The sequence below is a fragment of the Diorhabda sublineata genome, chromosome 3 (genome assembly GCF_026230105.1).
Source record: "Diorhabda sublineata isolate icDioSubl1.1 chromosome 3, icDioSubl1.1, whole genome shotgun sequence".
In the NCBI taxonomy this organism is placed as follows: domain Eukaryota; kingdom Metazoa; phylum Arthropoda; class Insecta; order Coleoptera; family Chrysomelidae; genus Diorhabda; species Diorhabda sublineata.
Genome location: NC_079476.1, coordinates 6908493 through 6920891, shown reverse-complemented (window position 1 = coordinate 6920891; position 12399 = coordinate 6908493). Strand labels below are relative to the sequence as shown.

Below are 12399 nucleotides of genomic sequence, written 5' to 3'. Positions count from 1 at the left end.
TGTTTTTCTTCCTAACTTCATTAATTTGTATTTAGGAAATCATTTTGTTGAATGGTTAAATAAGTTGAATGATTTTATCCTTATTTTACTTATTTATAGACATTGCATTCCTACGAATGAAGACGTTTGCAGAATTTGGTTGCAAAGAATAAATAACCCCAAGTTAATGCTTGTAGATACAGTATTATCATCATATAGAATATGTGATATTCGATGTTCATTTTGAACCAATTTGTAGAAACCCCAATGGCAGGTTAAAAAAAGTTTCACTAGTTACATACGCCGCTTATCGAGGAAACTTAAAAGCGAGCACAAACATTATACTTTCTGAGAAATTGTTACTTAACAACATATGTGGATAAATATTACTTTCTTGTAATTTCATTTAATATAATTCATTCTCTGTTCAGATCTCTAAACGTAGACGTGTCGATCGACTTAGTCGATCGACATTTGTCGAGTCGAATGTAACCCGAATGAAGTGCATTTTTATTTTCAGTCGAATGGAAATAATTGCCAAGTTTGGACCTGTTGAGCGTGATAATAATGTTTTAAATCATTAGTTTTGTTAAAACTTGTGTGCGCAACGGGAGAAGTGGTTCTATAATTGTGTTTTACCAAAGTTAATTGTTTTATCAAAATGAATTTCACAGAAGAACAAACATTAAATTTTATTGATATGTACAGAGACCGCCCTCAACTCTGGGACTCTACAAATGAAGAGTACAAAAACAAAAACAAAAGGCACGATTTACACGGCACAGCACTCAACTACTCACAGTCGACTGATGAAATACGTCCACACAGCAGTTTATCTGTAGACGAGACGAATGTCGCCTATGTCGTTCGACATTGTCCATCGACCTTGTCGATCGACATAGTGTGGACGCGGCTTAACAATCAACTTGTAATTGCTTGAATAAATATATTTTTTAAAAACGAATTTTACCTGGTAAGTACTTATATTTACTGTGACAATTAACCTCTTATGAATCATAGTGAAAAGTCTTGTCACTCCTTATGTGGCAGGTTCAGTAGCGAAGAAATTATTTAAAAGTCTCAAATGCCACTTGTGTAAAAATATAATATTGTCAAACGAATTAATTAAGGCAAATTCATTAATATATTCTAGAGAACATAAAAAAATGTTTTATATGCGCCTTCAGCAAAATTCTGTCATATTTTTAAAAGTTTTTCGGATAAAATTTTCGAAAGATTGCCCCAGTTTATCAATTCGTTAGGCGTAAAGAAACAAATATTTCGTTTGGAGGATTTGACAGACATCACCTCAATATTTTGTTCAGATCATAAGGATTATGTAAATATGTTTGTAAATATTAGTCTTAACATATGCATCTTCCATTACATAGGTTTAATTAATAAAATTTTGAAGGGCAAAGATCAACAATATAAAGACTATTATGTTGTGATGAATATGACATATGTTAAATATAAGGAAAGCTGCAAGAAAGACAACAGTAAGCATTAATTATCCATGGTTATAAAATCAATTTTTTATATACCATTGTATGTACCATGTATAAACAGAAACATTTTTAAAACACGCCAACATCTCACTGTTGACAGTCCTAAGCCTGCTACAGTGTGAAGGAAAATTTTTTGTTTGTGGATATAGTTATAAAATGTCAAAAATGAAATAAAAATTATAATAATCATCCCGTGTTTCAATATTCCATCTACCTATATCTTATATAAACCATTTAATTGTGAAATTTAGATGGTCGGAAATGGTTGTCACATAAATTGTAAATGAAACCAAAATATTTTACAAAATACTTCATTTAAACAGCATTTTAATTTCAGATATTTATATTTTCTTGTAAACAACAATATTTGAATTTGAAATGTTAGCAAAATGAAGGTATTTTGCATAATACTTTTGTTTCATTCACAATTTGATGCGACAACTAGCTTTGAGTATTTAAAATTACTCGAGTTATTTTCAAATTTCCCGCGAAATTGTGAATCAATTTTCAAATATCCCGTGCAAGCCAATTTTCAAACGTCCGCGCATCTACAGCGTTAGCATGGATATGAACCTTAGATCAAATCTTTGATTATAGAACTCTTTTTTTCTTGTCTAAGGATCGAATGAATAACTGGTACGGAGCCGGTCGGAGAGATGTCGCTAGGATCGAGCTTTGTCGTCAAATTTTTATATAGATTGGCAGATCTACCGTGTATATATTCTTTGGGCTGAAGCCTAGAGCCGCGTATTTCAAGAGGCGGCGAATTTTATTTAATATGTATACAAAGAAGACGAGTTTTGACATTTTTACAGAAATAAAAGTGGCAATGTGACCGTTAATGACCCCTAGAGAGAAAATTATTTCGTTACGCAGTGTGATTTGCATATGGCACTAAAAGTACGTCCATCTAAAAGAACGTATTTGCTTCATCGGATTCTCAACCCGTTTTTGTTGGCGCTGTTAATTACCAGCGTAAATACAAACAAAAATAATGTATGTAGGGATTTCTTGGTTGTCTAGGTTTCTTTTCTTCTTAAAACGCCGGTTAGGAAGAAAACACTTTTATTACAGAATTTAAACAATGGAAACACTTTACTTATGTACAATGTAAATAAGAGAACTAAGGTTGATAGTAAAAATATTCGTGTATGTAGTTTATACGTTAAATGAGCGGGAGATTGTCTTTATCACACGGGAAGCCGTCTTAGTTGCGTAATCTTTACCGTCTACGTCTTACTCCCGACTGACTCGACTGTTATTGTCGGCTTTAGGCCCCTTTCACGCCAAACGAATCCGAATCAATCTGGATCACTCCGAATCAAGTTGAATCTGATTCATCATTTCCACTCTTTCACACCAGCTGAATCAACCTGAATCTGGAATGTTTAATTCTTCGCCAATTTTCCTCCACACAGAAGATATGAGATATGATGTTGATTCAAGACTGACCGGACGAGGAATCTGACAGGTTGAATCAAGTGCGACCTCGAATCAAACCTGATTGAACCAGATTCACCCGGTCTGAAGGCGGAAAAAGAGTCCCTTCACATTTAAACGGAGCGCTCGAAGCCGATGGTCAATCAGATTCAAGTTGATTCGAAGTGATTCTAATTGATTCGGATTCGTTTGGTGTGAAAGGGCCCTTAGGCTGCTGAAGAGAGCTCGTGATGGAGCAGAGCAATAACCTCGATCCTACAAGTAGCTTCGCTGTCACGAGTTTTTTCTTATATTACAATTTATATCGTTAATAGGTGTTCTTGTGAATACATGTTTTCATTTTATTTCATTTAAGTATAGATCGACCAACATAGCTTTGCCTCTGAGAATTGGATGCGCAGTAGACTTGTCGACGGAGTGGGGCGAGAGCTCATTAATGTCGAGGATCTCGTGCAGTCAACATCGGTTAGTACAGTCAGTGCAGGAATTATTTAGTGAACTGTTGTGACAATTATGTATCCGTTACTTTGAAAATACCTTTGAAGAGTATAGTAAATAACAAGGTTCTGAGTGGACAAAGCAGAGAAATTGTCAACAATGTTTTAAGATTTATGCAGGCAGAAGAAACGGAAGATGGAATAAGGATTCCTCTTGCGAAGGTAAGAAGTAATGGTAGAAATAAGTGTACTAATAATTACTTTTTATCATCGAAGGTTCAAGAACGAGTAGCAGAGGCTACAGATGTATGCGTAAGAACCGCAAGGAAAATTAAATCAGAGATGAAAAAAATAGAAGAAATTGAACAGGAAATATTTTCAACTCCAAATAAAAAGAGAGTGAAATATTCAAACCTCACAATGGATGTTGCTGATTTCGCTATTTTACGTAGTTAATTTCCATATCACAGAAAAAAGAATTCCTACGCTCAGGGTAATTCATAGAAATATCATTCGAGATATAGACTATCAGGGTTGCAAAGAGTCTTTGAGAAAAAGCATTCATAAACTTTCATTTCGATGGAGGAAGGTGAAAACGAACAGAAAAATATTAATGGAGCGCCAGCCCATTCGACTATTGAGAATAGAATTCTTAAGAAAATGCAGACCTACAAAGAAGAGGGTCGACCTATTATTAACATGGATGAAACTTATATTCATGCTACACAGACGCACCAAAAAGTCTGTAGTGATAATACCGAGGATGGTCTAAAAAAACTTGTCAGGAAAGAGCAACGTTTAATAGTAATACATGCAGGTAGAGAAAATGGATGATTATCATAATGAGATGAATTTTGATAATTATAAGAACAGTTGATTCCGAATGTGCCGCCAAAGAGCGTTGTGGTTATCGATAATGCACCTTATCATAATAAAAAAATCGATAAAATTCCAACGACATTAACCAAAAAAGCCGAGGTGCAATCATGGTTATCAGAGAGAAATATTCCATTTAATAAAATGATGTTGAAACCTGAATTATATGCCCTCATAAAGAACTATAAGCCAAAATATAAGCGGTATAAAATAGATCAGCTTTTTCTAGCAGTGCGACTACCACCATATCATCCGGATTTGAATCCAATCGAATCGGTTTGGGCCGAACTCAAAGACTATATTGCATATTGCAAATAAAAATGTATCTTTTAATTTCAACGATGTTATGCAACATTGCATCGATTTTTTTCAAATAATTTTCTCCAGAGCAGTGGAAATCTCTTAGCAAAAGAACGAAGAAATTTGAGGACGATTTTATGACGAATGAACCCATAATAGACATTATCGTAGATGATCTAGTTATTGATTTAAATGATGAGGATAGCGACACTGAATCAGAACAAGAAGATGAAGATTGTAATCTATCCGGAATCGAAGAACTAACTGACGAAAACCAATTTGAGAATGTGTCAACAGTGGGCGGAAAGTCGTATTATAATCTATAGGCAGTAGTACTCAAAAAATACATAAAGATTGTTAAATAATCATTCAATCATTAAATAATCATCATTTTAAAGGTTATCCATTTTTCCCAAATATTTGGTCATAATCCGATATGTTTTAATCCTCAACTTTTATTTAAATGCATTTTGACTAGGATTACAATATAGAACATTCAATCAGGTAGAAAGGATGTCCCCATGTGTCATGACTATTAATCCACCTACAATAAAAACTCTCTAGTGGTTATCATATTATGCATAATTCTTTTACTTATATTCTATTTGGGAATGAATAACGATGTTGGGATTCCTATAATCTACTGTTTTATCGTTATGGTGAACCGATACCAAATTTGTTTCGTCGTTGATTCAGGTACTGCATTCAATCAACAGTTTTGACTAAAATTCTTACGTGAATAATGAACCGTGTTTGTTCACTGGGTCGTTAACGTGCCCTTAGCCATCTATCGAACTATTTGCAGCTCCTTGTGTAATCATTAAACCTCTAAAACGTTGATGTAGAGTTCCGCTACATGAAAGATGTTTTGATGAACTTGTGCCTACATTACATAGAATTGAATAAAAATAACATTATATTATCTTTATTTCCATAAGTACCCTAGGGGTCGTTAATGACCCGCTATAAATATGTTGAACTACAATTCAAAGAAGTTTTTTAACATTTCTTTAGGTCATACAATATATACTCTAATCATTTCCACAATTCTGGGCAAAATAGATTTATAAGCAATATGAACATATAATCAATGAAAAAATATTCATTTCTGAGTGTAATAACGAATATGTATTAAGGTTACTCCTTTTCTTTGCTGGATAAAATGTATTTTAAATATTATAGATAAAAATAATCAAGGTTCTTACACGAAATCTTTGTTTTCAAATTATAATATTTTATTGATGAAAAATGTGATTTATATGATTTTGAGCTAATTTAAGAGGTCAGCAAAGGCGCCCAAAGATGAATAGCCTACAGGCGGCAAATCTGTAAATTCGCCTCTGACTTACCTGTCCCAATCTATTCTAAATTTGCTTTAGTCATCTTGTTTTCTCTTTTATTTTAGTAGTTCTGTTTACTTCATTATGCGCAAAGAGAACACTCTAAAGATACTGAACTGGAGCTCTCCAATAACGATCTGCTCGCATGAATTTTATTTGATTTGAGAAAAAATCCCGCTAGTATTTAGAAAGCCGCAGCCCATTGCCGAATGTCTAGGATTAAGGAATCAATTAGAGTTTTATTCAGAGTAATGTTTAGTGTTCAGTTTTACGAAGCTTATCTTATCACAAATATCTATTATCACAAGTTGTTCAATCATTATGTTTTTACGAAGCTTTTCTATGAAATTCGGGACACATTCTTCTGACAAATGTCCATAATTTGAACATCACTATCACGTTATCAATAGATTTTTTTCCGTTAATGAGAAATATCTATTGCTACAAGTTATTCAATCATTATGACTGAGCTGTTTACACGCATAAAAAATTATGTTCCAAGATAACCCCACTCCAACAGGTATTTCAATAACTACATCGATATTTGCCTTCGTAATCTTATCTGTTTTCGTATTTTATTCCAGTTATTTATTTTTTGGTAATATTTGCTAACATTGAACGTTGTGCCGTCACCTATCCACGATAAACGACGAAACATATATATGACGAATTCGGTTTTTCTTGAACAATTGGAAGTATTCACAATATAGAAAATGAAATATAAAGTGCTGTGCCCTACCCTTGTTATATTTGTACTTGTGCAATACATTCCAATAGGTAAGTTGTATACTTCTCAGTTTCTAATTTATTTAACATAAACAGTATTCCAAAATCACGAATATGATATAGATCAATGAAGATATATCTGTCGTGAACAGTTTTTGTTGCAATAATTGAAATTAGTCGCAAACAGATACACGTTCTTATGTATTAGAAAACGAAACAGTTATCAATTTTTTGCTCGTGGTTAAGATTTTGTGATTCGTCATTCCAATAAAAAATTAAATAAGAAAGGTGAAAATAATTTAGTCAGGTCACATTTTGTAAGAAACAAATTTATTGTTTCGAAAGATGAAACTCCAGTTTTATTATAACCACTAAAAATTCGAAGTCTAGAGTGTCTCTAAATAAAGATCAACAGTAGTTTGCAAGCGTTTTTCTTGGAAGCGCTTTTCAATTGCAGCAATATCTTGATGAAAGCTTTCTCCATGCTTGTCAATTGAAGCGCCCATATTTTCCAGCAATAACTTTATGTGGGCATGTAAAAAGTGTATTTTCGAGGACATATTACATTCCAATCCATAATAGGTATGTCAAAATATTGAATGAAAAATGAAGAATGGAATTTATGTTTCAAACATTTGTAACCAGTTCCATCGTTGTCCATATATTTCACAAAAATTTGGATTAACCCTAATTTGATGTGCAAACGTGTTAATATCATCTTTTCAAGACTAACCAAAGGTTCAATTTTCACATTTTTTACCCATGAATATATACAATTCTTGGCGACCATAATGCTCTTAAATAATGTTTCTCTCTCGGCTGTTCCACTTCGCATAAAAAGCATCTGTATTTCATTTAGTTGGTAGTCCTAAAATCAAATCCGCACAGATAAACCATTGGTGTTTGCTGTGAAGGTAAAGCTAAAGGTAGTGATGGAAATTTATTTCGTTATGAAGCAGTACAGTCTTTAGATTTGATTTTGAGGAAGCAATGAAGAGTCTCCAATTCTTTTTAGAAAACAAATTAGCATAAGAACTGTGATGTTTACGGTGCGCGGTAACTTTAACTCTCGTTTTAAGCAGATTCCACTGTTTTAGTCTTGAATTCAACACTTCGGGTTTTTCTTTGGGCAAATGCAAATCTCATATGAGATCATTAAACTCCAACTGGTTAATTAAATATGGTGGTTTAGAATAGACAGAGGCTGTAAATTCTGTTTCAATCTATTCGTTTTCGGAATTGCTTGAACTTTCTTCAACACCATAAAATGGAAAAGGCACAGGAACTTCTTTCTTGTGAGGTAGTGTTTTTGTTACTGAAGACACCTCCGCGTATTTTCTTAAAAAGCCTTTGATTTTGGTCAAACAAAACTAACAGTCGCTTTTGTGGTTGGTAGATTCGAGCTATATCACTAGTTTACCAAAAGGCATATTGTCCTGAATATTGTCCATTAAACCAACCGGTCAAATGAGATACAGATGTCTGACAGCCAATATTTATCCACGGCACATTTGCGTGACTTTTTACACGATTCTGCTGTCATCTAGCTTCCAAATGTGACTTCGCGATAATAATTGATAATAACTTTGGGCTACTCACAGAATTTAGAGGAAAAGTGACAATCTAATAAAAAAAAATATTGAAACAATTTTGGACGTGAATGATAAAAACTGCTATTTTTCTTAATACAGGAAAAATAGGATTAAACTCGAAATTCAATTGGACGCTTCTGATTTTCTAGATTCTCAGAGGTTTTCGATTACTAGCAACTCGTTAACAAAATTACGGGCAGGGGTTTTCGAAATTTTGGAACTGGTAACTCAAAAGAATCTTGAAACGAGAATAACTCGAAAACTTAGAGGAATTAAAAAAAACTGCTTAAACAAAAAATATAGAGCACAAAATTCCCTACCTCAACGCCGCAAAACTTATTCCGTTTACGTTTTCGAGGCGCATCTAGAAATTGCTCTAGCTTTTGAAAAACTACTTCGTTTTCGAAAAATCAAAATACATCATGGTAGTTAATATCTTTATTTTCTACTCGAGTAAGCTAGCATAATTTTCGACTTCATATTGCGAGATGAGGAGGTATATTGGCCACATAAGCACTTGAGGTTTCAATGAGTATCTCATTACTAGCCATATAAACCAGAAAATCCAATGAGAGATTTATCGTTCGTGTTGTAATCAATATTTTCATGTATATAACACACATGGACTACTTATTGGTTTCAAATGAACTAACTTTCAAAAAACGCGATCATGAAACACTATCTTTTCGGTTGATTATTATTCCAATATTCATAGACTTATTAATAGTTTCTCTTTCACAAAAATGTGGGTACTCATTTTGTGCTCTATAGTTTTGGCTCATTACTTTTTTTTGAACTCTACGTAGTTTTAAAAATATTTTTAAGCGTTCGAACCTATTTTATATTGGAAATTTTGAATTTTATATATATATTATATATTGGAAAAAATTGAAACCTTTTTTGTACAGAATGTTGTGCTCCACATTTTTTTCCCGACAGTTTATGTCGAAATTCTGATAATTTTCGATTTATTCGCGATTCAAAATATATTTGGAGTGTATAAACCCATTTTAAGGTGAAAATTTTGAGGTTAGGAACAAATACCTGCAATACTTTTTTGTAGAAAATTTTGTATTCTACATTTTCTGTCACAACAGTTTTTTTAATTCCTCATAGTTTTCGAGTTTTCGCGTTTCAAAATTTCGAAAATCCGTACCCGTACTTTTGTTAAGAGTTGCTAGGCTTATTCAGTATCCTAAAACTTCCCAGAATATAGAAAATAAAAAATTCCAATTTCATTTAAGGCATAAGTTCAAAATCGCTCAATTTGTCTGTACTGTCTGTTAAGTTTTGAGGCGCTACCAATAAAATGCACAACAGATTTGGTTTGAGTAGGAGCCCGAGCCGACTCTGTGTTTATTCGTGGGGGCGACCGTATTCACGGAAGAAGAGGTTAAGCAGCTGATAGATATATCGAGGAGATTTTAGCAATTCGTGCGGTACCTTACATCAACTACATTGAAGAATTGGAGAATTTATCTTCCTGCGGACCAAACACCAGAAACGCCAGAAACGTGCAAAATTACATTGCAGAAGTCGGTTTTTGGGTTATGGAATTCAGACCTAAATCCGATAGAACAAAGAATTAGAGCTGGACTTCCTACCCCAAACTCGATCCTATAGCTTATTGTTGCAGTAGAAGAAAAGTAGCTTAACATACCACAATAAACAACAACTAGATCTATACCTAATTGTATGAGAGATGTTGTTAGGGCAAAAGGATGTCACACCCATTATTAATAAATTGGATGTTAAGTTTTAAATATTTATAACCCTATTTTTGTTAATAATAAAAAGCTCAATTTGCTTAATGCATTAATTTCACTATTTTAAACATAGTCTAATTAGTATAAAACCAAGAGTAGAAGATGATGGTATGAGGAATTTAGTGATCCCAATAATCCCTGTAAAGGCAAACCATCAGATCACCACCGTGTATCAAATAAAGTAAAGAAGCGTCCATGGCACGCAAAAATCTTCTAGGTGGACTGATGAGACCATAATATGCCTCCATGGTAGCGACAGAAGAAGGATAGCGTACCGAAGACCAAGAGAGCGATTTGCAGCTTGATGCTTTGATGAGCGGAGTGCTTATGGAGGTGGTTCCAATAGGATCTGGGGTGTAATTTCTATAAGAAAACGAATTTACCCTGTGTTTGTTCGTAGGGGATGATCGTGTTTATAAAAGAAGAGGTTTAACGGCAGATAGATATATCGAGGAGATTTTAGCAATTCGTGTGGTACCTTACGTCGACTACATTAGAGACAAATTTACCTTTACGCATGATAAAGCTAGTCCGCACGCCGTCAGAATCGTGCAAGATTACATTGCAGAAGTCGATTTTCAAATTAGGAGTAGCCAGCATACAGTCCTCACCTAAATCCAGTAGAATATTTATAGGATGAGCTAGAGACTTCCTACCCCAAACTCGATTCCATAGCTTATTGTTGCATTAATGTGTTGATTCCACTATGTTTAACAGAAGAACTAAGTTTCCATAAATTCATCCTCACATTAAAGCAAATTAAAGTCAAAAGTTTATAGTGGGCCGATTTCTATGCACGCAAGGATTTAAGATCCAGTATATTTCCGAAATCAAAGGAGTTTTTCCTTTTTGAAATTTGTTTTTTCAATCATCAAATTTATGTGTACAATATTTGTTGTATTCATTTGACCTGTTTTTAGCTCACAAAATGATTGTTTCTTTAGAATTCTCATACAAATCAATGTTATATGGAAAAATTGTGGAGTGCTACCCCATTTTTACCAATGGCAAATAAACTGTTTCATAACTGTTTTTTTTTTCTCCCGAATATCTTCATTTCATTGTTTGATTCGCTATCTCAGCATCATATCACTATTGTTTTCATCTGTGCTTTATATATTTCCGTTTCAGTGTTCTATTTTTCTTATTTTGTAAGTATCCTTTGTATCTTAAAAAACTCTATTCCTCGAATTTACTGTCGTTATCTCGCTTTACAAAGACACCTAAATACTTGTTACTTCTCCGTATTGATTTCCTCTTGTCTTAGTTTCCTCTGTTTGCACATTATTTGTAAATTCAAACATTTCTTCAGCTTTTTTTCATTTACCTTTAGCTACATACTCTCCTCGGCGTTATTTATTAATAGGTAATTTTATTCTTTCGCTGTCCCCTCGTAATTTGGCTCTAGAAAATCGAAAAATCGTTTTTACAGCGGATTTATGAAAAAAAATATGGGAATAAAAAAAATGAAAACTGGTTGGTTAGGATAGGTCAGGTTAGATTAAGTTAAGGGGAGCGGGTGTGCACAAATTTTAACATTTGGTCTGCTTTTCAAACCCCCCCCCCCCTTCGTCCCACCATTTTTTTATGGTGAAAATTTTCCATTTTTCTAAGTTAACTTTTAATATTGTACACTTGATTAAAATAAGTGATTTTAATAATGTTTTTGTACATATAACTTTAATTATTACTTAATTAAAAGGTACAACCGATTATATGTGAAAAAGGTCAATTTTAAGAGAAATTTTTTTTCAATGTGTTCATTTTTTTGTGTAGATTACGAAAAAAAATATAATTTAAAAAAAAGTTATCAATAATTACAACAACAACAACATTTAAAGCCATGAAATCAATATATGTTTTAATTTTTTTATTCCTATAATTTTTTCCGCTTAATTCCCTTAAATCCCTTAATTCCGCTATATAAATGAAGATTTTAAGAAATAATTCGTCGACATCGGATGATTTTTCGATTTTCTAGAGCCGCGAAAGTATAAAATTACCATTATGGTCCCTTTTCAACCCGTATCTCTGCCAGTTCCATCTAAATCGATTTTAAAAATAGTCCATATGTCACCGCTTTGAAATTCTAATGATACGACTCCAATAAGGGACACCCGGTATAGTAATATATCAAACTAAGATATAATCTCAATAAAATTTTATTTTTGTCGACATCTTTTTGTTCCATTTGATTTATATTTGATAAATAAAGATTAAGTTGTAACGACAACAGTCACACATTTCAGACACTACCGTTCACAGTGACTCAACATAGATGATGCAATCGATATTAAATAGTATATTATGTCTAGCAGTAAAAGCAATCGCGATCAATATGGTCTTAAAGACTTTTTATAAATCCATGGCAATTTCGTATTGCTTATGGAATCGTTTTTTTAAGTTGGAATTTCTGGAACCGTTGATGATATTCA

General features: G+C 33.2%; 1 protein-coding gene across 1 annotated transcript in view; it reads left to right on the top strand.

Moving 5' to 3' along the window:
- The first annotated feature begins 6243 nt into the window (after positions 1-6243).
- Positions 6244-12399, top strand: part of LOC130441293 (uncharacterized) — a 31658-nt gene continuing 25502 nt past the window's right edge. The window contains exons 1-2 of the mRNA XM_056774903.1: positions 6244-6400; positions 6465-6657. Coding sequence (XP_056630881.1) covers positions 6594-6657 — 64 coding nt within the window. The 5' untranslated portion in view covers positions 6244-6400; positions 6465-6593. The remainder of the gene's footprint in view (positions 6401-6464; positions 6658-12399) is intronic.